The 27244-nt window shown below is 42.4% G+C and overlaps 1 protein-coding gene across 7 annotated transcripts in view; it reads left to right on the plus strand.

Annotated features, from left to right (window-relative positions):
• PRICKLE2 (prickle planar cell polarity protein 2) overlaps nucleotides 1-27244 on the plus strand; it is a 392599-nt gene that overhangs the window by 315380 nt on the left and 49975 nt on the right. For all 7 annotated transcript variants that reach the window (XM_086367032.1, XM_086367028.1, XM_086367027.1 and 4 more), the window contains 4 exons: nucleotides 16689-16802; nucleotides 19866-20003; nucleotides 22940-23143; nucleotides 26433-26619. In XM_086367032.1, the coding sequence (XP_086223158.1) occupies nucleotides 16689-16802; nucleotides 19866-20003; nucleotides 22940-23143; nucleotides 26433-26619 (643 nt within the window). The remainder of the gene's footprint in view (nucleotides 1-16688; nucleotides 16803-19865; nucleotides 20004-22939; nucleotides 23144-26432; nucleotides 26620-27244) is intronic.

Genomic DNA, 27244 nt, shown 5'->3' on the forward strand with positions numbered 1-27244 from the left:
CAGGAGTGGGATTGCAGGGTCTCTTGGTAGCTCTATTTTTAGTTTTTTAAGGACCTCCATACTATTCTCCAATGTGGCTGTATTTACATTCCCACCAACAGTATAGGAAGTTTCCCTTTTCTCCACACCCTCTCCACCCTCCAGTGGCACCCCACTCCAGTACTCCTGCCTGGAAAATCCCATGGATGGAGGAGCCTGGTGGGCTGCAGTCCATGGGGTTGCTAAGAGTCGGACATGACTGGGCAACTTCATTTTCATTTTTCACTTTCATGCATTGGAGAAGGAAATGACAACCCACTCCAGTGTTCTTGCCTGGAGAATCCCAGGGATGGGGGAGCCTGGTGAGTTGCGGTCTATGGGGTGACACAGAGTTGGACACAACTGAAGCGACTTAGCAGCAGCAGCAGCAGTTTGACTGGTATGAGGTGATACCTCATTGTAGTTTTGATTTGCATTACTTTAATAATTCGTGATGTTGAACATCTTTTCATGTGCCTCTTGGCCATCTGTATGTCTTCTTTGGAGAAATGTCTATTTAGGTGTTCTGCTCATTTTTTGATTAGATTGTTTGTTTTGATGATGTTAAGCCTCATGAGCTGTTTGTAATTTTTGGAGACTAATCCCTTGTCGGTCAGATCATTTGCAAATATTTTCTCCCAGTCCGTGGGTTGTTTATTTTCATTTCTAACACAATTTTATGAATCAACTATACTCCAATAAAATTTTTTTTAAATAAATGCTGTAGGTAGCAGAGGGAAAGGAGATGATCATAACAGAAGTTCAAGACTAAAGGTGGCTTTTACACCTGGGCACTGTCATAGGCTACTCAATATCTGATTTGGGGGGAAGAGACTAAGCATGTGGATGAACGTGTTTTAGGCTAGATATTGGGGATGTCAGAATGCTGAGGAGTGCCTGTTGGAACTGCTTATTTGAGTCTCAGCCTAGTTGATACTGAGGTCTCTTCTCTTGCAATTATTAACTAACTTTGATTGCTCCAATGTTCTCATGCCACTCCAAGAGCATTCAGAAGACTCTGTCATGTGCTAGGAAGAAGTGCTATGTGATGGGAATTCTGTGATCTATAAAATATGGAGTTAATGCCCTAATGCTAAAATTCAGGAGAAATTACTCCCCTGGATATCAGTAGTGATTTATTTCATGGGCCTTCCCAGTGGACACACAGTTACGATATTCTCATTTGTTATGGATTCTAATGACTGAAGTCAAAGGTACCCCTGCACCCTTTAATTGTTTTATTAAAAACAGAAGGAAAATTGCTTACAAAAGGACTTAAATGTAAGTGTAAATACATTGTCTGACTCATTTTTTCCCCACTGATTCTCACCATAGTATCAGAGTATTACTGCAGACGAACATGTAATAAAAGTAACTCTCAACTCTAGTCAAATTCATGGAAACAGAAAGGAGAATGATGGTTACCAGCAGCTGGGGAAAGGGGGATGGGGAGTTAGTGCTTAATGGGTACAGAGGTTTAGTTTGGGAAGGTGAAAAGATTCGAGAAACAGATGGTGGTGATGGTTGCCCAAAAACGTACTTAATGCTACTTAAAAATGGTTAATGTGGTAAATTTTGTGTTATGTTTATTTTACCATGAAATGAATAAATACATGAAATTAAAAAATAAAATAAATTTTAAAATTTACTTTGAGGAATCAGAGCATTCACCTCCAAGAACACCAGGCCTTTGTTGGGGATAGATGTGGACATATTAACTTCTCTTGCGTAGATCTCAAAGAAAAAAAGTTTGTCAAGCCTGAGTCATTTCACATGACCTTTACTATATAACATTATGCACACACTATTCAAAGCAGACACATTACCAAATAACACTGATGATTTCTATCGTCTTTGGAATTCCACCTGGTTCTTGTGGCTTTCGTGATGAAGGAGCCTCTCTAGTCTGTTTATTATTCCAGGTTTTAACAGGAACCACAGGCTTGAAGAGTGAACTGTGACCGCACTGGGTATGGAGTCAGCAAATGCTCAGGGCAGACTACAATCCTGTGAGTGGTTTAGGGAGACATTGGAGTGAAGTGGAAAGAAAATGAGCTTTGAAACCAGACCCAAATTTAAATCCTGTTCATCCCCTTTTTCATGAGCAGGTCAGAGAGGTCATAGTCTCATAATCTCATCAGTCCTCATTATTCATGAAGTCAGTTTTTACAGATTTGCCTTGCTCTCCAAATTTGTTTGTGACCCCCAAATCAGTACTCACGATGCTTCACAGTCATTCCCAAACAGGTGCAAATGGACAAAAAAATTTTTTAATTGAAGTATAGTTAATTTATAATATAGTGTCAGTTCCTAGTATACAACAAAGTGATTCAGTTTTATATTTTTTCAGATTATATTCCATTGTAGGTTATTAAAAGACAGTATAACTCCCTATGTGACACAGTAAACCCTCGTTGCTTATCTATTTTATGTATGATCGTTTGTATCTGCTAAACTTATATTTTTATTTTATACTCCTGTCCCTCTTCCTTTCTGTCTCCCTGTTGGTAACCATAGTTTGTTTGTCTTCTATGTGTGTGAGTCTGTTTTGTTTATAAATTCGTTTGTGAGTCTGTTTTGTTTATAAATTCATTTGTGTTATTTTTTGGACTCCACATACGTGATGTCATGTAGTATCTGTCTTTCTCTGACTTCGCTAAGTATAATATTCTTTAGGTCTGTCCACTTTGCTGCAAGTGACAATATTTAATGTGGATCATATGGTAGCTCTACTTTTAGTTTGTTAAAGGAACCTCTATACTGTTGTCCATAGCAGCCACACCAGTTTACATTCTCACCAATAGTGTAGGAAGATCCCCTTGTCTCCACATCCTCTCCAGCATTTATTGTTGTAGACTTTGATGATACCATTCTGACCAATGTGAGTTGATACCTAATTGTAGTTATGATTTGCATTTCTGTAATAATTGATGATGTTGACCATCTTTTCGTGTACCTGTTGGCCATCTGTATGTCGTCTTTGGAAAAATGTCTGTTTAGGTCTGCTGCCCCTTTTTGGTTTGGGTTACTTTTTAGAGTTGCATAGGCAATTTGTTTTGGAGATTAACCCCTTGCCAGTCACATCATTTGCAAATACTTTCTCCCATCCAGTAGATTGTCTTTCCATTTTGTTGATATATCGTTTCCTTCAGAGGGGCAAACAGTTTTGAGTATTATTTAGTCATAGAATGTCGTGAAGTTCTGATAGATGCTACCACATGAATGAACCTAAATGAAATAAACCAGACACAAAAATATTGTATGATTCCACTTGGATGAAATATCTAGACTAGGTGAATTTATAGAGATAGGAAGACAATCAAAGGTTACCCGGGGCTGAAAGGAGGGAGAAACGGAGAGTTATTGCTTAGTAGGTGGAGAGTTTCAGTTTGCTGTGATAAGTTTTGGAAGTAGATCATGGTACAACATAGCACATAGTCCTATATATACATAGTTTTGGAAATAGATGACATACAACATAGTGAATGTAATTAATGCCACTGAATTGTAAATTTTAAAATGCTTAAAATAGCAAATCTTATATGTCTTACCACAATAAGAAAAAAATTTAATTTCTTAATTAAAAATGAACTTGATACAAAGCATTGGTGCAAAACCAATGATATTTTGGTGGTGTTTATTACTGTGGCATAATCCAGCTCATGCTAACCAAGCCTTCCTGCCTGCCTGTTCCTCTAAAGTGGGGTAATATAGGACATTTAGAGTTTTATGGACATATGTAACCTTGAACCTGCAGGCTAGTATGCTACATTCGGTGATCTTTCGGTTTCTCAGAACAGGGAAGACTAAATCCTTGCAGTCATATCCATGATACGTTTGAAACTTAATGAGGCAAGCCGTGTAACTCAGGCTAACAGTAGCCTTGGCAGTCAGAAATACCTACTTCATAATGTATAAATGAGCTCCTTAGTTTTCATACTTCTCTGTGGGTTCACACCCTTATTATTTTAATGCGAAGAAATAAAACTGCCTTCAGTGAACTGATTCCAAACAGAGATCACCTGTGTTTTAAAATGGGTGTGCAACAGTGTCCTGTGAAAGGAAGTCTACATGAGAACGAATTCTCTTGAAATTACAGCATGTGTCATTATGTGTTGCTTTCTACAATTTAAAAGTTGAGTTTAATCTTAAGATATCTTCTGTTGCTATTTTCTAAACTTTTTTCAAAATGGTTCTCCATGACATTGTGAATCTGTACTTATTAAGAATGGGGGAGGGAATGGACTAATTATGTTCACAACTCTCTACTGTTCTTTTCCTTTTCCTTTTTTTTTTTTTTTTTTAAGAGAATTTGCCAAAGAAGCAGACTTACAAGTTTCCAGCAGTGATGTACTGGAACTGGGCTCTTGGCAGTGTCACAAGTTGCAACTGATCAGTTTTCAGAAATTTTGTAAGCCATTCAGCCCTTTTTCAAACTCAATTGTGTAAACTTATAATTGCACCATATTAAAAACAAAGATACTAAATACTCAAACTGCAGCACTTCATGGTGAGGTTTCCCATACTTTACTGTTATCTGTGCTCGTGAGGTTATTTCCTGTATTACATCTGTGTGGTGGGAATACTGTGCAGTTTTATGCTGCTGTGCACCTCTTCCCAGTCCCTCATCCAGTGACATCACATTGGTAGCCTGGAACCACTCCTAGTGAAATTATTTAGATCATGAAAATGAGCAAATGCTACAGATTTAGGGATGGATTTATTGTTGTTGTTTTTAACTCTGCAGTATTTTTCTCTGCCTCTAATAGCTTTTGCATTACTTTAACTTTGCCTTAAAGTCATTTGCCTATTTGTCTTACGTGTGTGCGCACATGTGTTCAGCCACGTCCAATTCTTTGTGACCTCATGAACTGTACCCTGAAAGGCTGCTCTGTCCATGGAACTTTTCAGGAAAAAAAATGCTGGAATGAGTTTTCATTTTGTGCTACAGGGGATCTTTCCAAGTCAGGGATTGAACCCATCTCCCTTGCATTTCCTGCATTGGCAAGCATATTCTTTACCACTAGTGCCGCCTGGGACGCATTTGTCTTACACACTTCAACAAAATATAACCTCCTTCAACCAGGAGTAGTTTCTTATTTGTATATGTGTCCTTTCCATACAAATCCCTCAAAGTTCCTTGCATGTAGTAGACTATTAGTCTGCTCAGGCTGCCTTAACCGAGTACCACAAACTGGGTGCCTTAAAGAACAAAAATTTATTTCTTCACAGTTTGGGATGCTGGATGTCCAGGATCAAGGTGTTAGCAGGGTTGGTTTCTGGTGAGACTTTTCTGGGCTTGCGTTTGGCCACCTTCTTGCTCTGTCTTCACAGGCCTTTTCTCTGTGCATGGGTGCTCCGAGTCTCTTCCTCAGTTGTCATGGATATCAGTCTTTTCTGATTACAGCCCCAATCTTGTCACCTCTTTTAACCTAAATACCTCCTGAAAGGCTCTTTCTTCAGATACGGTTACATTGGGGCTTATGGTTTCAGCATGTGAACAGAGAGGAGGAAGGCACAGTTTAGTCTGTAATACAGACATTATGACTTATGGATTAGATTGCTTCAAAGCTAAGAAGTATAGATCCTTCATTGTGTGCCTGGCTTTTGGCTACTTGCATTACTGGCCTACCTCAGAGATTTCCGGTTTCAGTTCCAAACCACCACAGGAAAGTAAGTGTTGCAATAAAGTCACTAATTTTGTGGTTTCTCAGCACATGTAAAAATTGTATTTATACTATTAATTGTGGAACAGCATTATATCTAAAAATGTTCATACCTTACTTACAAAACACTTTAGTGCTTAAAAATGCTAACCATCATCTGAGCTTTCAGCAAGCTGTCATCTTTTTGCTGGTGGAGGGTCTTGCCTTGATTTTATGGCTGCTGACTGATTGGGTTGGTGGCTGTTGAAGTTGAGGTGGCTGGGGCAATTTCTTAAAATGAAACAGCTATGAAGCATGGGTTGACTCTTCCTTTCACAAATGATTTCTCTATAACAGACAATGCTATTTGATGGCATTTTCCCCACAGTAGAACTCCTTTCAAAACTGGAGTCATTCTTCTCAAAACCCACCAGGGTTTTATCAACTAAGTTGATGTAATATTCTAACCCCCTTGCTGTCATTTCAACAGTCTTTAGCATTTTCAGAGGGGTAGATTGTATCTCAAAAAGCTACTTTCTTTGCTCATCTGTAAGAAGCAAGGGGTTTATCTGTTAAAGTTTTATTCTGAGATTGCAGCAACTCAGTCACATCTTCAGACTCCACTTCTGAGTGTAGTTCTCTTGCTGTACCTACCACATCTGCAGTTACTTCCCCCACTGAAGTCCTGAACCCCTTGAAGTCATCCATGAGGGTTGGAATTCAGTTCAGTTGCACAGTCATGTCTGACTCTTTGAAACCCCATGAACTGCAGCATGCCAGGATTCCCTGTTCATCACCAACTCCCAAAGCTTGCCCAAAGTCATGTCCATTCAGTGGGTGATGCTATCCAACCATGTTCTTCTCTGTCATCCCCTTCTCCTCGTGCCTTCAATCTTTCCCAGCATCAGGGTCTTTTTCAGTGAGTCAGTTCTTTGCATCAGGTGGCCAAAGTATTGGAGCTTTAGCTTCAGCATCAGTCCTTCCAAAGAGTATTCAGGACTGATTGCCTTTGGATCTCCTTGCAGTCCAAGGGACTCTCAAGAGTCTTCTCCAACAGCACAGTTCAAAAGCATCAATTCTTTGGCACTCAGCTTTCTTTATAGTACAACTTTCACAGTCATACATGACTACTGGAAAAACCACAGCCTTGACTAGATGGACCTTTGTTGGCAAAGTAATGTCTCTGCTTTTTAATATGCTGTCTAGGTTGGTCCTTCTTCCAAACTCCTGTAAATGTTGATATTTTGTGTCCTCATGAATCATGAATGTTCTTACTGGCATATAAAATGATGAATCCTTTCCAGAGGTTTTCAGTGGACTTTGCCCAGATCCATCAGAGGAATCACTTTTGATGGCAGCTATACCCTTAAGAAATATTTTCCTTAAATAGTAAGAGCTGCAAGTCAAAATGACTCCTTGATCTATGGGCTTCAGAATGTGTGCTGTGCTAGCAGGCATGAAAACAAGATGAACAACTCCATCAGAGCTCTGGGATGACCAGCTGCACTGTCAGTGATCAGGAATACTTCAAAAGGAATCTTTTTTTCTGAGCAGTAGGTCTCAACGGTGGCTTAAAATATTCAGTAAATCGTGTTGTAAACAGATGTGCTGTCATCTAGGCTTTATTGTTCCCTTTACAGAGCACAGAGTAGATTCAGTGTAATTCTTAAGGGCCCTGGGGTTTTAGAATGGTAAATGAACATTGGCTTCAGTGTAAGTCACCAGCTACTTTAGCCCTTAACAAGAGAGTCAGCCTGTCCTTTGAAGCTTTGAATCCAGGTATTGACTTCTCCTCTCCAGCTATGAAAGTCCTTGACGGCATCTTCTTCCAATATATGGCTGTTGTGTCTACACTGAAAATCTGGTGTTTAGTGCAGCCATATTCATGCATTATCCTAGCCAGATCTTCTGTATAACTTGCTGTAGCACCTTGTACTTTTATTTATGGAAAAGACTTCTTTCCTGAAGCCTCATGAACCAAAGCTTCAAATTTTTCTTCTGCAGCTTTCTCACCTCTCAGCCTTCATAGACTAGAAGAGAGTTAGGGCCTCAATCTAGATTAGGTTTCGGCTTAAGGGAATCTTGTGGCTGGTTTGACCTTCTGTCCAGACCACTGACACTTCCAACATATCAGCCATAACTCTGTTTTGCTTTCTTATCACTTGTGTGTTCACTGGAGCAGCACTTTTAATTTCCTTTAAGAACTTTCTCTTCGCATTCACAGTTTCCCTATTTGGAGCAAGAGGCTTAGCTGTCAGGCTGTCTCAGCTTTCGACATACTTTTTGCACAAAGCTTAGTTATTTCTAGCTTTTGATTTAAGGTGAGCGATGTGCAACTCTTTCTTTCACTTGAACACTTAGAGGCCATTGTTGGGTTATTAACTGGGCTAATGTCGGTATTGTTATTGTTGTCTTTCAGGAAATAGGGACCCCAAGCAGGAAGAGAGAGAAGGGGGAATTGTTGTTTAGTAAAACAGTCAGAACACATGCAGCATTTATTAAGTTTGACAAATGGGCACATTTCATGGTGTCCCCAAACAATTACAATAGTAACCAATCACATCTCCCCCAAGAGCATACTCTCACTTAGTAAATCTTCAATTTGCTTTCTTGGGAAAAAAAAAATCACTGATCAAAGATTGTTATAACTAGCATAATGACAGTGAAAAAGTTTGAAATATTGGGAGAATTACCAGAATATTGACACAGAGTGAGAGAAGCCTATTGCACAAATGGCACCACTGCACTTGCTTGTCACAGGATTGCCACAAGCCTTCAGTCTGTAAAACAGCGTATCTGCAGAGCATAGTATAGCAAACTCACTGAAGTGCTGCGTGCCTGTGCATCATTTGAGCCTCACAGCAGTTTCGGAGTAAATATGATTGTTCCCATTTCACAGAGAGAGACATTGAGTCTATAAGAGGTTTTTTTTTTAATTGCCTAATAATACACCGATGAAAAGTGTTCAAAACATTTTTCAGACCCAAAGAATGTGACTCCAGAGTCCAGACACCCAGCCACTCTAGGAAACACCTCCGCTGCTGTTTTATACATACGTATGTGTAGAGCGTGTCTCAAGGCAGTATTAAGACTGTTATCCAAAAAAAGTAAGCAGCTGTTTGTAAATTTTGCCTAGGGCGTGTATGCAAATGTGTGGACATTCTGCAAAGTGCATGTGTGCTGGGGATAAGGGGGTCTTGAAATTGCGGCTTCAAGGGGGAGTATTAAGACTCCAAGTTCTTCCATTTCTGACACCTCTTCTTTAAGACAGGGTAAAATAAATAACTGTCAGATAGCACTCCAAACTAAATGGAAAGTATTTTCTAACTAAACACTGAAGTTTAATATTCTAAATAAAATTTTTGTTAACTGAAAGGGTTGGATAGAGAGCGAGCATGTGAGAGCAGACAGGCATTAGCCTCAGAGCAGCTCACCTGGTTCTGAATCACAGTACCTGCCTCGATTGTAACGTGATTATTGTCTTCAGTTTCTTTGAACAGAGTTGACTCAACTTAAATTCTCTGGCTTCAAATCAAAAAGGGTGTTGCTTTTGTCCCCTCCTCTTAAAGAAGCAGTACATCAACAAGTCATTTTAGTTAGCCTTCTCTTAGCGTCTTGCCATCAGTTACATTTGGTGAAAAAGTAAGTGCTCTGATTCATCCTGAAGCCTCACCTGTATATCCTGTTGCTGCATGCCCCATCCACATCCACTGATAAACCAGAAAGGCAGAGATGAGATCTGAACACAGCATGCATTGATTCTCCAAACGTTTGTTGAGCACCTACTGTGTGCAACACCTTCTTCTGAGAGTGAACAAAACCCCAGGCATTCATATTCTAGAGGGAAGAGAGAGATAGTGAACAGGTAGATTATGTATCAGCAGCTGGTAAATTTCTCTGGGGGGAAGCAGAGTAAAGGTTTATCATTTTCAACACTAGTGACATTTTGATCCAGATCATTCTTTACTTTGGAAACCACACTATGCACTATAGGAGGTTTAATGGCTTCCCTGGCCTTGACTCATATGTAAATAGCACACACACACACACACACAAATATACACATGCACACTCACACACACCAGTTGTGACAACGTTCAGACATTGCCAGATATCCCTTGAGGGTCAGTGTAAGGCCCAGTTGAGAAGCACTGGTCTAAAGAGTAAGAGGTCAGGGCCCTGGTTCATTGGGTCAGGGAAGACCTCTCTTATAAGGTGACTTTTGAGCAAAGACACAAGAAGTGAGGACAAGCATCTTGTAAATATCTGGAGGAAGAATGTTCCCAGCAGAGAATGGCTAGTGCAGGGGCCGTGAGGTGAGAAGGGTAACATGGAGGCCATCGTGAGCAGGACTGAACAGGAAGAATGTATTAAGGGATGGAATCAGCCACCTCTTCAGGAGGCAAGATCGTGAGCCTGTCGTGAGGACTGTGGCTTTGAATCAGAGCGGGATAGGAAGTCACGAAGGGTTTTGAGAACAGCAATGGGACCTGGGGTACATTCAGATGAGATTGTTCTTACCGAGTAATCACCTACAAGGGCACAAAGGTGAAAGCCAGGTGCACAAGCAGCCGTGGCAGTGATTCTTGTGAGCACTCAGTCGAGGCAGGACTGGTTGTGAAGGGGTGGGGGACAGTGACTGGATTTGGGGGATGTTTTGAATGTAAATCTGATATGATTTGCTATTGAATCAGGCATCAGGTGTGAACAAAACAAAAGCAGAGGTCTTTGAAATCTTTTTCTTTGCAAACATCCCAAATGAGCTTTTTTTGCCTTGATTTTTTTGATCCTAATCCTATGGGAGCTTAAGCCTGATGCATACATTGTTTAGGCATTAGGTTTTAGACTGTTATTTCCTGGATTGCTTCCTGAGTAAACCAATTACAATTATAATGTGCATCTCCAGGAGAAAAGGCAAGGAGCCGAACTTAGTACGATTTTACCTCTTCGACGCCACTTAACAACACTTCTCTCCTATTGCTTGGGTAATGAAATTCTGGCAAGGGAGATGCCAAATGAACAAACAGGCCCTCAGAAGCAGCCCATCACCCCATGCTCATAGCTGTAATGCTATCTGATTATCCTCCAGGTCCCCGTTTGGGAACTCGTGTGCACTTTTCATAAAACCCACCGTGTTCACATGCATCTCTCCCTTCTCTGTAGCACCTGCCTCTGAGACCTCAGGCATATGGTTGATATTGCCTTCCCAGATTGAGGTAGATGAACCAGGGTTCTAAGCTTCTCAAACTGTGAGACAGATAGAATGTGAAATAAAGGCCCAATCTTCTGGGCAGTCTCTGGGTTAAGACGGGCTTTTATAAAACCTTCCAAATGTGTCAACGCACATTGGTGATTACACTCTGTGAGTTTTTACCTTTGCCTTGTAAATTCACATTTGCTTTCCCCTTAAAGCAGTGTTTCTCCATGTTCGGTATGAGATTTTTATTAAGTTTCAAAAGGGAGGGATATATGTATACCTACAGCTGATTTATGTTGAGGTTTGACAGAAAACAGCAAAATTCTGTAAAGCAATTATCCTTCAATAAAAAATAAATTAACTTAAAAAGAATGCAGATTTCTGGGTTCTTTGTGAGATCCAGAAGGATAAAAATGGGAATAATGTTCAATAAGGACCTCAAATGATTCTGTAGTATGTGTATGCTTGAGAATTGTTGCTGTATCATTTGGGAATTACACTCACTTCCAAACTGAAATCTAAATAAAGATCTAGTTTATTTCTCTCACTGGTTGGAGAAGTTCAGTAACAGGCAACCCAGTGATGGTGTATGATGGCTCTGTGGTTTATTCAGAAACTTTCACTCTTAAAGTTGCTTCATGGTGCAAGATGGCTGCTGAGCCCCCAGCCATCATTTGTACGTTCCAGCCAGAAAACCGGAAGAAGGGGAAATGGGCAAAAGGGGCTTTCGTCAACTACTTTACCTCCTTTAAAAGAGCTCTCCCAGAAGTCACATCTTTACGTGTCATGGGCCAGAATTTATTCACATGGCCAAATGTTGTTCCTTCAGAGGTATAGAATTGTTTTTCTGAGCTGAGTATATTGATGCTGTAAGTAAAATAATGGTATTCTAATTAAGGAAGAATAGAAAATGGATGTGGAGAAGGTTCACATATAAAAATACTTAGGGGCATAAGAGCCACTCAATTAAAAAATCCATTGTTTGATCCGTTCCTTTATTGAGACAGTGAAGGACAATTGATTTTCAAATCAACCCCCAAATTCTGACTTCTTGTTGGGATCTCAGTCTAAGAAAAAGGGATGCTTTTGATATGGAAATGTACCCCTCAAATTTTGAGCACTTTGCCTTTAGAATTCCTCATTCTCGCCAGAGCTGATGAACTCGTTTTTAAGTGCTATAGAGAGGGAGACACTTACAAAATTGAGTGAGAGCATATAACTTCATTTGCCTCCTCTGGGTCTCCTGGGATATCTGGTAATCTCATGGGTTGGCTGTTGAAGGAAAGCACATGAGTAACTCTAAAATTCTTAAAATAGGCTCCCTGAACCAATAGCAGGGGCATCCCCAGAGGTGGTTAGAAATGCAAATGATCACCCCCAACCCCCAGGTCCTCTGGATTAGAGATGGGTATTTTAACAAGCCTTCCATGTGGTTGTGGTGGAAGCTACAATTTGAGAACCACTGTTCCTGCGTAAAGCACTTTTCTCTCCAACGAGTAGTCACTGCCTTTTTGGCTTCCATCTCTGCTCCAGCAGAAATGCTATCAAATGTGCAGTTCCTTCTGAGAAACCCAGTCTTCCCGACTGCACAAGGTCTTGCTTCATCGACTTTATTCGCACACACGGAATAAAGCTCTGACAGTCCGTCTTGACACAGACTGCAGTTATTGCCAAATCTCACTGTTGAGAGTAACATGTTTAAATAAAGGCCTTCAGCTATTTCGTTTTCCTAAACCAGTGTATTGTGTTCAGCATGCTTTTGTTTGGAGGAAATGTACCTCGTATGGCTACACCCAGGTCACAGTCATAGGGCACCTCTACCTAAGGATCTGTAACTGGAGTGAAGTCCCAAGCACATGCCACAGAGCTGCTTTTGGAGAAATACACTGAGTATGCACAGGAGGAAAAATCACATCGTCAACCTGTCAGATAATGGTTTGGTAGTGATCATCATTGACAAAATTCTATTGGATTTGATTATTTACTTGTAAAAATTAACAAGAGAAACATGTTTGGGCTAAAATGAGCAATCTGCAGGGTTTTCAGGGGTGGTGCCAAATTTAATTTTTGTAGTGCCAGAAAGTATATTAAATATTTTCCCCTTCCCATTGGTATGATTGGTGTTTGTTTTGAGCTATACAGTAGTTTTATTATGGAAGATGCCAGAGCATTTCCATGCATGCAGCATTTCCATGTTCAGCCAGAGACAGATGGGGAAAGGAAGCCATTCCTCCCTCCTTCCCATCTGTCTGCTAATTCCCTTTACTCAGTGAAGAGCTTGCAGAGTCCAGCTCCTAAACACCAGGAAGAGACACAGAAGGCAGCACAAAGTGATTATTTTTCCTCCTGGACTTGAACAGGCTTTGAAGAGCCTTGAAGGTGGTGAAGCACCGACTCACTCTCCTCCCTCAGAGCAAGCCAGATTACCCACCGTGTAATATGGGAGTGATTTGGTACGTTGTTAGCTGCTTTGGTTTAATAATGGAGCGTCTTACTAAATAAGCTCTTTTATTTTTGTCTGGAGAATCCCATGGACAGAGGAGCCTGGTGGGTTACAGTCCGTAGGGTAGAGGGGGTGGCAAAGAGTTGAAGCTTTTAAGTCTTCCTCCAACTATTATTTGAAGTCATCCACCAAATTATTGCTAGCCTTGAGAGAAATTATTTTAAAACACTTTGTATTCAAGGAATTACTGGAATACTGATAGAAAAGATACATTTCAGTGGTGGTGATCAGTAGACTTAAATTATAAAAGGAAACACAAGATATCCAGCCAGGAAGGATGTTCCAAAAGAGTCACTGCCTCTGCAGACCTAAGAATTCAGTCTTTAGGGTGGACCTCCGAGGACTAAAGTATTTATTTACCAGCTAAATATCTCTAGAGCTCTCCATCACTTCCTCCCCCTTAGCCCAGTCATGTGTTGGGACTTTTTTATCCTCCAGTAGGTGGCGCTCTGGTAGGTAAAGAACCCTCCTGCAAATTGCAGAAAACTTAAGAGACCCAGGCTCAGTCCTTGGGTCAGGAAGATCCCCTGGAGGAGGGCGTGGCAACCCACTCCAGTATTCTTGCCTGGAGAATTCCATGGACAGAGGAGCCTGGTGGGCTACAGTCCATGGAGTCACAAAGAGTCGGACACAAGTGAGGCGACTTAGCATGTATGCAGCACTTAAAACAGCCTGAAACTTCTCCAATCCAGCCTGCAGGTGTGGTTCTCACCCAAGAGCCTTCCATAAGGAACTGGAATTGAGCAAGACTCATCAGTCTAAGGTGGACTCCTGAGCTGAGGTTGTGTCAACTCCCAGTCGTGTGGGGGATCTGCTGAGAGGAAAGAATAGAGCAAAAAACACCAGCCTTAGAGAGATGGGAAATCCCTTTCCAGTCATTTTCCATTGGAAGTTTCCATTTCCTCATAGGGTTTTTGAGAAAACACTACATCTTTTTAATAAGTTAGCTTTCTTCCCCCTGAAACCAAACTAGCTTAAATAGCATTTTATTCCTCGCAACCTTCTTTCTTAGACCCATTGCAAGTGGGAGCTTCACAGATTTGGTCTCACTCTACAAGCCAGCGGTGTAGCCTACCTCTTAAAATGGAAGGGAGGCCACGAAAATCTGGATTGTCCCATTTGAAGCATACCAGGCTGGATGATATACTTACTGCTGTGTATTCTTATTATTTATTGTTATTGCTGGCTAAATACTTTGCCTCCACTCTCATTTAATTGCCACAATCATGTGATAAGGATTCTGAGAGGTTTTAACCTTCTCAGAAACACGGGAATGGGTAAGGACAGAGCCAGGACTGCAGGGTTCAGATCTACTTGGCCATGGCTGCAGAAGATACGGGGAAGACTCCAGCCTGGGTCAGCCTTGGACAGTAGCGGACAGGGCTTATTCAAGGCACCAGTTCAGAAGATGACAGCTCTGGGCAGTGGAGACAGGGCTGTGTGAGTGATAAGGGATGATTGCCAGGAAGGTCAGTGGAGCTCACATTAGACTCTTCATGATTATGCATCCACAGTATGATGCATTAAAAAAATTTTTTTTATTGAAGTATGGTTGATATATGGTGTTGCGTAAAACTGGTCTTCCTTCAGTTCTATATATGTATACATTCTTTCTGTAGTCTTTTTGATGACAGTTTATCACAGGATGTATTTCCCTGTGCTATCCAGTAGGACTTCATTGCTTATCCATACAGTGATTCATGTTATATTAGTATTTACCCCTAATGTTCTGTAACTATCATGGGAGTTGTGAGAATGACAAAGTGATGATGCCACAAGGACTTTCCACCCGTCATTTTTTGACCTGGGAGGCAAAACCCATTCCCCAGTATAACTGCTTATTTATCTGTGGCCCTTGCAGGTGAGCATGTGGGCTGCAGTTCTTCTGCGCACACAATGCTGTGCCAGTCTGTGATGGGCTCATCACCAGCTTCTAATCCCAAGCTAACTCATGATCTGGGCTCACATGTCTTCTCAGAGAGTGCCGGTAATCTGTGGGCTGCCTTCAAAACCTGAATTCCAGGCCCTGGCTCCCTACCAGTGTCTATAGGGAGGGGTTGGAGGCCCTGGGTTCCAAAAGTCAGCTAGTCTAGGACAAGAAATCTGCTTATGTTTGCCTTTGGGATTTGATTAAGAGGCTGCTATGCACATGATGGTGAATGGTTACGATCATTTGTTACAAAAATAAGAATGACTTTCACATTTTGTTTAAGGCTTTGTCATCATAAAGCCTTCTTCCTCTCTCTTCTAACACTTACGATTTCATTTCTGGAGATCAAAGTAGACAGAGCTTTCATAACTCTTCACCCCAGCATTCCTAAAACATATAGTCATATCCAAGGCTCCCTAAACTCCAGGGAATGTGACCATGGTTGAGGAGTGTAACAAATACAGTGAATTTAGGGCCTCATGTCTTCTGTCTTCTCTGTTTTGTTGAATGAATGCCTTGTTTCACAAGAGCTGGTCATAATGCTTAGAGATAGTTGAAAAGTATTTTCCATGATATCATCTGAGCTTGTGGTAATTTTTTTTTTAATCTCTCGTATATAAAGCATACCTTCTGTTTGGCCAGTTTTTTCTCCTAGCTTGCATGCAACTGGATGGTAGAATGTCTGTTTTCTTTTTCAGGCAAAATTAGATGTTTAGTGCTTTCCCAAGTCATTGTTAGGGTTGAATGAGCCTCAGAGACTGAAAGAATATATCCTAACAGCTGTAAACAGGAGCATTCTAATATGTAGTAAAAAAAAAAAAAAAAAAGTTGATGATGATCTTTAATTACATATTCTGTATCCCAAATTCAGTGACTTTTTAACAGACCTGATCTTCTGGCCTGTCCTCAGGAAAAGCTGAAAACCTAGAGGGTTTTTAGTGTAGGTGGAGGCTGAGGGACCGAAGAGTCCTCCAAGTGCCAAAGACTCCAGCGCCGAGACAGGCACTGACACATCCTTTTGGCTGGGAGGGCAGGTTACATGCCGGAGACACACAGAGAAAATGGTAAAGTCAGCTCTCAGGGGAGCCTGCTGAGAAAGCCCTGGCCCCTGGGGTCATCAGCATGTTTGCCTAAATCTCTTTTTCTAGGAAAGTTTGACGGGTTTGTTTCTCCCTTACAAAGAGAGGAAAAGCCCCAAGACATGGGAGATCTGCGGGACTCTTTCTTCAAGAATAAATGTCTCTGCTTGCAACGAGAAACTCCTAGGCTATGGAGTTTCACGAAGGGTGGAGACAGTGGGAAGCAGATTGAGTCTTGCTGTGGGAACCATCTCCCCAGGATGTGGGAATGGTTTGAGGAATGGGTGAGTTACCCATGTGCTTTCCCACCCTTCAGGTTCACCAGTACTACAGCTGTCTGCCAGAAGAGAAAGTCCCCTATGTCAACAGTCCTGGAGAGAAACTTCGAATCAAGCAACTATTACACCAGCTGCCACCGCATGACAATGAGGTAAGGGGCTAGAGGGGCCTTCAGAAGCCTTTGCTTAGAACTTTCAACGAATTATTAACTTTTTCGTCATCAGAATGCTGTGGTCAGTGAGATCCCCGAGGAAAAACTCGGGCAGTTAATTTTAGATTTTAGTTTCCTTAATTAGAGGTAAAAGAAGCTGTCAGACATCTTCTGGAGAGGGTTACTGAAAAGCAGAATCTTACTGTGGGGTTGATTTGCCTCTGTGCCTGGTACTATACTAACTACTGGGGGCAGAGAGCACTGAACTTTAAAAGTTCAAGTCCAGGTTTTCTTAGTTGAAGAGTAGGCGATGCCAGTTTCCTGAGCATGTTAGATGAATGAGATTCCCTGGGCAGTTCAAGCCCAGCACAAACTTTGTGACTCTCTTTGATTTTCAGCATCTTTTCTTAGTAAATGAGTGTGGAGGTTTTCCATGTTACACTGCTGTAGAAGTTACGTGTCCAGATTTGCAGCTGTGAACATCTGTGTTTTTGTTATTTCCAATCCAGCTTGCCAAGGTTATCCTTTTTACTCCTGAAAGTATGACTTGCAGATTGTCTTTTTTTCTGAACCCAGACAAGGGCACTCTAAGCAGGCATTTATCATCTTTGAAGTCAAATTTGATCCTAAAAGGAAATTTGTGTATGTGTTTTTAAAAAGTCATCATGCTTGGGAGGTTTAGGTTTGCAAAGTAGAAATTAATGTTCAAGTATCTGGTTTTTAAAAGTAGTGATCCTATAGAATCCAGTTGTCTACTTAACTCTAATTGTGTTTTAAAGAAAGCCATAATTTCAAGGTAAAAGGAGAAATTTAAAACTCCTTTAGAGAGCTGGACCCAGCTTTTTACCAGCTGCCCCCACCCACGAGCTCAGTCCCTGAGGAAATAAGTGTGTGGTTTTTTAGTCTTTATCTTCCCACATTTGAATAAAAGGAATAAACCAGGAGCCTCAAAAATTAATTTGAATAAGCAGAGCAAAAGCTTAAAAACTGAAGCAACTCTCTAGAAAGGGAGTCACAATTCCCCATCCTGTTGTTTATTTCAGACTTCATGAAACATTTAAATAATGCTTTCTCCTTTAAAGAGGAAAGCAAGCATTGTAACCTGATGCCCAGGTAACTAATTTGAAAGTGAAAATGCCAGTTTTTACAAGCAGGAGGGGTGTGCCTGTGTTTCAAAGCATGTCCATAAATTGTCAGTGGTGTAATCGTATTCTCTGGGTTATTCAGATCATGGCAGTACATTCTCCACATGAAGACTCTTTTTTTTTTTTTACTTGATAGAGGAACGTGGTCTGCTCTTACCTGCTCCTTTCTGTTTTTTCATTGTTATTTCTGTTTATGGTTGACTGTGATTTCATGAAAATAGACCCTTCAAATTTTTTCTTCCTACTGGTGAAAATTGCTTACACATGACCCAATGGACAGATTTGTCCATTCGACATGGCCTCTTAAAGGACAAAGGGTGATTCTAAAGTAAATAGTTGATCATGCCCTTTTTCATATAGGTTAGGCAGTTTTGATGTATACAGCTGCAGTGGTTTTCAACTAGTCCTAGTTCAAAGGTTGCCCTTTGACCATCTGTAGGACAAATCATCCAGGCAATTCAGTTAATGTTCCAGATGTCCAGATTATTCTGAAGTAAGACAGAGGGTGGGATTAGATCCATGTGTCCAAAGATGTCTAGATCCATGACTTTGGGTGGTACAAGGACATGGCAGTAAATAATACTTAACCACATAATGAGAGACGCTCTCCCTTTTTTAACTGTATTTCATTCCTTGTGGCTGAGTGATCATGGGGGAAATTTCAGTTTGGGTGGGCCAGTGTCTCACACCTCTCCAACTCCTACTGATCTCCATTTTTAAGTAACAGCATTGAGAACCTCTGTTTTAGAATCTCCTACAAGCAAAAGTAACCAGCTAGAAGCCAACAGTATGGTTTTGTTTTCACTCTTGTATTTAGTTTTATGACTGCCCTATTTTTTCACAAGTGATATTGCTTTTCTATTTATAGTCATAATATACTTTCTTTTCAAGTAAATGTATTCAAGTAAAAAAAGAAATGAGTTAGTTTTTAAAACAGTAGTAAGTAAATAGTTCAAGATTACAGCAAAATTCCCAAGGTGTGCATAAATAAAAGAGAGAATGGGAAATAGCAGAGTTGAATATCTTTAATGTCTGTCCCTTAATTTTTGTGAGTTTCTGTGTTGAACGAGAAGGAAACTCTCTTATGCAAGTTGTTAACCAAAGCCCGGTGAGCAGCCCTCTCCCTCCTACACACAGAGAAACACGCAAGTACTTCCTGAGAGAACACAGAGAGCTCTGAACCAAATTCTCAGTCTCACGCCTTGGTTCCCATCTCATTTTGGGAAACAAACGCCATGAGCGTGTTGACCACAGTTCTGGCTCGTTGGCCTGGAGCCATCCTTTGGTGTCAGGGATCATTTCCTTGGGCCCATGGAGGTGAGAGTGAAAGTGAAAGTGAAGTTGCTCACTCCTGGCAGACTCTTTGCGACCCCATGGACTGTAGCCTACAAGGTTCCTCCGTCCATGGGATTTTCCAGGCAAGAGTACTGGAGTGGGTTGCCATTTCCTTCTCCAGGGGATCTTCCCAACCCAGGGATCGAACCCAGGTCTCCTGCATTGCAGGTAGATGCTTTACCATCTGAGAGTGAGTATGATGATCAGTTTGAAGATCTACATCAGTTTGTAGAAGAAGGAAGTCCCAGATGTTGACTAGCAGCAAAGCTCTCCCAATGACGTGGCTCTCAGTGTGGTGAGCAGAGAGGGGCAGTGAGCATGAGAAACAGGTACCAGCCACTGGCCTGCCTGAGACTTGTGCTCCAGAGTTTCAAGCCTCTAGGAAGCTCTTTTGATGGTCAACAATCTCGGGTAGACACTCACCTAAATATCCCCAAGCCTGGTGGTATTCAGGTGCCCACCAGGACACTTGAGAGTGCACATGTGTTTAATAAGAAAAAAGTCTGAGGCCAGGGTTTCAGGAATCCTCAGGAGCAAGAGATGACCACCCCCCCACCCCCAACCTTCCTGTGTGTCTGTCCAGGTTCGCTACTGCAACTCCCTGGACGAGGAAGAGAAGAGGGAGCTGAAGCTCTTCAGCAACCAGAGGAAGCGTGAAAACCTGGGCCGTGGCAACGTGAGGCCCTTCCCGGTCACCATGACGGGAGCCATCTGTGAACAGGTGAGCGCATGGTCTGGGGCGTGCCCGGGAGGTCACTCAGGCATCCTTTCCCTGATTCATTCACTCAGCATTTATTTTCTTGAGAGCCTATTTGATAGGCCTGGGAGATACAGCTGTGAGCAAAAGGTTTGAAAACTTGGTCTTGCCCTTGGAAGGAGTTCTGTCCTAGGAGAGAAGTCAGACAATAATGTCAATAAATAAGAGGAAAAAAATGCAGTGGGGAAGAGAGTTAATGCTGGGAGTGTGAGGTGGCTGCAATTTTCAGGGAAGTGGCTGGGAAGGCTCCACAGAGACAGTCAGGAACTGAGGGAGTGAGTCATGTGATGGCAGGGGAAGCGGGGTGTGAGAGAACAGCACGTTCAAAGATGCTGCGGCAGGAGCGTTTCTCTTATGGCCCAGGAATAGCAGGTTGGCCATTGTGGCAGGGCAGGGGGGGCAAAGGAAGAGAATGCACCGGTCAAGTCCAGTTTAATGGAGAGCTGTGTCAAACACTGGAAGGAGAGAGAGGGCCACTGGAGGGATTTGAGCAGAGAAAGGACATGATGGAATATTATTTTAAAATGAGTGCTTTAGAAAGTGGAGTTTGCCTGGACCACGGCCACTGTCTTTCCCAGGATCATCCTAGGACCAGTGCCCTTTAAAGAGGTGGTAAATGGTCATCTCCTTGGGTCTGAAGATTCTTTAGCAAAGTGCATGGACCTCCCACATTCTTTCTCGGACCTCACTTAGTTGAGAGTTTGGGTTTGTTTTTTCTTCTAGTCTCCTGTAGAGTGCTCCGGGCATGGTGGAGAAGGGTTTCTAAGAAAACAGGGTGGGAATCAGGCCTGCCTGGGTTCACCCTCCCCGACCTCTTGACCTCCAAAAGCCTTCTGGGGCAGATGGTCATGTACTGAGCACTTTTCTTAACCCTGCTGCTCAAAGAGTGGCCCCATCTAACTCCTTAAGCACTTCAGGGACCCATTCAGGCACAGATTGCAAGAGGATACATGACCTTAACTGGTGAAGAAAAGGCAACATACTGTGTGAACAGAGGGGATGCCATTTATTGGGGGGCCCTTTTGGGGAGGGATTTCAGAGAGAGAAGTTTGGAAGGCTCAGTGGATGAAATGGAGATGCTACTTAACAGGGGAGCCAAAGCACCGGAATTGACAACAGGGGTCCTCATCCTTGACACCCACCCCTGAGATGCAGGTGGTCAGAGTTTAAGATGTGAGGTTCTGTGTGCTCCATTCAGAGCCTCTACCACGCTTGAGTGGGTTCTTCTTGACCAGCCCAGAAGGGCTCACCTGAAGTAAAAGGGAAGTCGGGCATTTCACAGGCAGATGTCGAGAGTGACACAGAATAGTGATGACAGCATGGAGACAGAAAGATGTACGTTTGACACATGAGTCTGCCAGGCGACCTTGACCCTATTACTTTTCCTAACAGTTTTGTCATCTCCAAAATGGGGGTATTGAATACCTAGGTCGTAGAATCATGGTGAGGGTGAAATGGGATTCTGTATTGTTACAGTAATCAAACAAGGAGGCCATTAGACTGGGGTGGCTCTATTGCCTTGGTAGCCTGTATCAGCAGACCAAAACCTGAACCAGTCAGGGTACCGGAATCTGAGAAAATGACACTGAAGAACAACCAATTGCAAGCAGCCAGCTGGGCTTTCCCAAATAAGGGGACCACTTAATCTCTATAGTCACTGAAATACTTTCCTTGCTTTTACTTCCATGACTTCTCTATAAAACTCTCTCCCTGGGTTTCTGTCCCAGCCACCTTCAGTTTGATGCTTGCTACCCAATTCAAATCAGTGTTGGAGCAAATAAACTGGAAAGCTTTAATGTGCCCCCTGGTTTATCTTCTAACAATACGCATACCTCAGCTCTACTAACATTGCCCCACAAGGCAGGGGTATCACTTTCTGTAATGTAATGTCTTTCTTATGTCTGGTCACTTGCATGAATCAGCTCCCAGAGACTACTCCATGAGACCTGGACTTCATTTTCTATGAAGCATCTCAGTGCTTTTGACGGCAGTGTGTGGGAAAGGTCTAGGGGTGGCCTTTCTGCTCTTCAGACGTTGCCCCCAGAGTCAGCCTCTCAGGTCGGGCTGGACTCTCAGCCCAATACCATGATCAGCAGAAAGCCTCCCCCAGACCTGTTGCCTCACACTTTATTGTTCCCTCCAAGACCCTCGGACTCTATTCATTTTATCTTAAGCCCAACTGTAAGCATGGGTTATCATGGATTTTACCTTGCTCCTTTCTGGGCAGGGGAAGGAACTATGGAAATGAGTGAGAAGATAGGAAAGGGAGAAAAAAGAAGTCCTTGCCGTAGTCTGGCCTTAGGAGTAGTACCTTTTCATTTGGGACTGTGTACAAAGATATCAGAGGAAGCAGGCCAGAAGCATGCCTGAGAGGCTTCTAGAGAAACCTAGATGGTAAAAGGTGGGCATGTTTTTATGAACCCACTCCCCTGCCACCCTAAGTGTAGGCCCCACCAGCTCCCTGAGTCCCTGCAGGCTTCCTTCTCACTCCCCCACGCCACACTCTTGCTGCAGGCGTTTGACGTGGCTGGGCCTCCGGCAGGGAGTTTGCAATGTCTCAGAGATAATGAGACCTCCGCTCAGTTTGCTTCCTGTCAGCAGAGCTCTTCTGTGTCACTGCACTGACAGACTTTGCCTTTCTCTCCCACCTCTGTGATTCTTTATTTTCTCAGTGACAATGATCTTCATCTTAATTGTAGGCCCTAGGAAGGGATGGTGGGGGTAGAGGGGCAAGAGAAACCAGCCTGCCACGTGTTTATAGCAGGTAGCACAATAACTCATTTGAAAGTAAGTGCTCAGTAACGAGCTAAGGATGCTGGCGGTTGTGTATCTTTTCCTCATGGCGCTGAGAGCTGGGGGCTGCTATTCCTCTTACTGACCTGTTTCTGTTCACCTCGCAGTGTGGAGGCCAGATCAATGGCGGGGACATCGCTGTGTTTGCATCACGTGCCGGCCACGGTGTCAGCTGGCACCCACCCTGCTTTATCTGCACCGTCTGCAATGAGCTCCTGGTGGATTTGATCTACTTTTACCAGGATGGGAAGATCTACTGTGGCAGGCACCACGCAGAGTGCCTGAAGCCGCGCTGCGCAGCCTGCGACGAGGTCAGAGCTGGCTCCGCTCCCTGGGGCGCGCAGCCCCACTGTCACCCCGGGCTTCACCTCAGCCAGCACGTTGCCCTGTGGTTCCTGCATGGAGGAAAACCGCAGGCCTCTCCAGCCTCTCCTATTAACGCTTTTGAGAGCGGGTCTGGCCCCATCCCTGTTTGCTAGAAAGTCCAGGACTGTAACCTGCTTTGCTGAATTTGACAGTCTCATAGGAAAACAGTTTCTAGGGCACTAGGTCATTTCAGAACTCTTAAAAAAGGGGGAGGGGGAGGGATTGTTGTGGAGCTTTCAGTTTCAGCCCAAATCCAAGGGAGCAGTCATCATTAGTAATAATGTGTCATTTCTGAATTATCTTAAAATCTTGGGTTTCCTGAGATTCAATGCAACAGATTAGGATGAGAAGAGAAGAAAATGAGTAGCATGATGTGATTCTCCCATAATCTATGAAAGTCCTGATGAGGATTCCAGGGCAGATGTCTACTCCATTAGGATCCTTCTGCCCCATACACTCACCCAGGTCAGAGAGAGCAGACTGGACCCAAGGTTCATACTTCGTCTTTCCTCCCAGCCAAAGTACACCCAAGTGTGGTCTGAGAGCTGAAAGGTAGAAAACCTGGGTTAGTATAAAAGTTGGGAGCAGAAAGGAGAATGTTCTAAGCTTGACCGATTTTACAGGAATAATTTGGGGAAAAGGTCTTAGGCAGGGGGTTCTTCCTGTACAAAATATACTTTTGGTTCTTTCTTGACCCTGTAAGGCTATGTGGGACCCTGTAAACGACCCTGCACTTTGTCACCCAGAGGCCACCGGTACGTGGCATTTCTTCCTTAAAAACTGCCCATCAGAGACTCACTCTTCTAGGAGGAAATCTATCGGTCTTAACTAATACGGATTCTCATGCTACTACTGATGTTCGTAAGAGACGCTCTGAGCAGGTAGTCGGTCCAAGTTTGTGATTCTAGGCAGCACCTTTCCCTGCCTGCCTCAGTTGCCCCATCTGGAAGCGAGTGCTCGTAATACTTTATCTAATAGGAAATGAAGTAGGATGTTAAAGCACTTTGAAATTTTTGCTTATTGAGGTCTAATTCATACAGCATAAGATTTACCCTTTGAAGGTGTGCAATTCAGTGGTTTTTAGTGTATTCACAAAGTTGGACAACCATTACTACTGCCTAATTCCAGGTCATTTTTATCATCCAAAAAGAAACCCCAGATGCATCAGCAGTCACTCCCCTTTCTCCCCCTGCCCCCAGCCCTGGCAACTATTCATCTAGTCTCTCCATGAATTTGCATATTCTGGACATTTTGTATAAGTGGATTAATGCAACATATGACCTTCCATGCATGGCTTCATTCACTTAGCATGATGTTTTTGTGGTTAACCCGAGTTACAGCGTGTATCAGTACCTTCCTTTTTATGACTGAATAATAAGCAACTGTATATATCACATTTTGTTTAGCCATTTATTAATTGGTGGGCATTTAAGTTGTTTCCACTTTTTGACTGTTTTAAACAAAGCTGCTGTGGACATTCATATACAGATTTTTTTGTAGGCATATATTTTCTGTCCTCTTGAGTCTATATCCAGGAGTGAAATTGCTGGGCCATATGGTAGTTCTATGTTTAACTTTTTGAGGGGATCTAAACTGTCTTCCAGAGCAGCTACACCATTTTACATTTGCAGCTATCAACGAATGAGAATTCCAATTTCTCACATTCTCCTCAGTAGTTATTACTGTCTGTCTGTTAAATTATATTCACCTGTGCTATGCTGTGCTTAGTCGTTCAGTTGTGTCCAACTCTTTGGGACTCCATGGACTGTAGCTCACCAGGCTCCTCTGTCCATGGGATTCTCCAGACAAGAATACTGGAGTGGGTTGCCATGCCCTCCTCCAGAGGATCTTCCCAACCCAGGAATTGAACCCGGTTTCCCACATTGAAGCAGATTCTTTACTCTCTGAGCCACCAGGGAAGCCATATAGTCACCTTAGTGGGTATGAAATAACATCACATGGTGATTTTGATTGGATTTTTCTTAATGGCTTATATGTTTATCTTTTCTTCCATGTGTTTGTTGGCTATTTGCATATCTTCTTTTGGAGAGTAATGTCTCGTTAAGTCTTTTGCATATTTTTTCAGTTGGGTGATTTTCTTTATTGTGTCCTTGTGAAACTTGTTTATATATTTTGGAGTCTAGTCACTTAGATCTGTGATTTGCACGTATTTTCTCCCATCCTGTAGTTATATTTTCACTTTCTTAATGATGTCCTTTGAAGCATGAAAGTTTTGATTTCAATGAAATCCAGCTTCCGATGTCTCGTTTGTTGCTTATGCTTTTAGTGTCGTAGCTAAGAAACCATTGCCTAACTGGAAACAGTTTTTGAAAATTCACATCTTTACTTTTCTCCTAGACATTTTATAATATTTTTGCTTTTACATTTAGGTCTTTGATCCCTTTTGAGTTAACTTTTATATATGGTGTGAGGTAGGGGTTCAGTTTATTCTTTTGCATGCAGTTATTCAGTCGTACCAGGCAGGTTTATTGAAAAGACTGTTCTTTCCTCCATTGAATGTCCTCGTCACCCTTGTCAATCGTCATTTGGCCATAAATGTCTGAGATTATTTCTGCCTTGATTACTGCAGTTTGTAGTACGTTCTTAAATCTGTGCTTTGAAATTGAAAACAAGTCTGTCTCATGGTTCAAAACAGAAATACCTCTGAGGGTTAGGCGGTTACCGTAAATAAAGGTGACTCATTTTAAGGTTACAGCAAGTGGTGAAAAATATGACAAACTGCAGAACTCATCACTCATCTGAAAGCAACAACCCCTTTTATTGTCGCCATGCAGGAATGTGTAGCACACATTGCCAAATACTGTATTTTCAAAAAACACTCGGGATCCCAGGTGTTTATATGACGTTTCTCATTTAAAAAAGATACCATATATAATCCAAATTAAACAGATAATGGCCAAAATGTCCATGAGCTGTCAGCTGTTAGTCCTGCTCTATATTCTTTTTGTTAGACTATTCTTTGTCTGAATACACTGTGGTTAAATTAATCACTGGCCAGGTCAGAAACTGTTTAAATGTGCTTTAGGAAAATCCACATGTGGAAACTGATATAGGTATAGAGTAAATATATACGTATCTACTTCTGTTTAATAACTTGTGGGTGGGACCAGTTTTCCTACCATTTTAGTCTGGGGCCCTCATAGCTCTCCTCCTTCACAGTGTATTCTCATGGCTGTTTCTTACCCACTGACCTTTTGGCCTCTCCCTCTGCAGATCATCTTTGCGGATGAATGCACAGAAGCCGAGGGGCGACACTGGCACATGAAACACTTCTGCTGCTTCGAGTGTGAGACGGTGCTGGGTGGCCAGCGCTACATCATGAAGGAGGGAAGGCCCTACTGCTGCCACTGCTTTGAGTCCTTGTATGCAGAATATTGCGACACCTGTGCCCAGCACATAGGTGAGGCAGCACTTGGTGCTCATCCTGGTCCTACTCTGACTGCATCTCCTTTGTGTCTGGTATAGTTAGAATCCCTTTGGTTGCAAGCAATAGCAATCCAACTGATACTCCCTTAAGTGCAAAAGGGAATGTCTTGGTTCATAGTACCGGAGAAGCCAGGGAGGATGTTGGTTTCAGGTAAGGATGGATCAAGGGATTGAAGAGAATCTGTTTTTTTTTTGTTTTTTTTTTCCTCTGTGTCTCAGCTTGCCTTCTGTTGGCATCATTTGGCAACAGGGTGCCTTCACAAGGTGTAACAATGACCCCCACACTTATACATACCAGCTTAAGCACTGTTCTCTAAAAAGGATGGAATCGTGACTTTTCCAGTATCCAAGTCAGGTCCTCCAAATAGAAATGCTATAGCCGGCCATTAGGTCATCTGTTCCACCCTAGAAAGAAATGAATAGGGGGTTCCTGTTGGTCTGACTGAGTCATAGACCCACCCCCAAGGCGGGGCTACATGATGGACAGTCTTAACTACCAAGCAGAGGAGGAGAGGTCTCAGAGGAGGGGAAAATATAAACAGTTGCCTTCCACAGCCTCCTCAGAAAACCTCAGGGATCAGCAGAAGGAGGAAACAGAA

This window comes from Bos grunniens, chromosome 22 (assembly GCF_055505025.1).
Source record: "Bos grunniens cultivar Pamir isolate PY7600 chromosome 22, Bosgru_T2T1.0, whole genome shotgun sequence".
Lineage (NCBI taxonomy): Eukaryota > Metazoa > Chordata > Mammalia > Artiodactyla > Bovidae > Bos > Bos grunniens.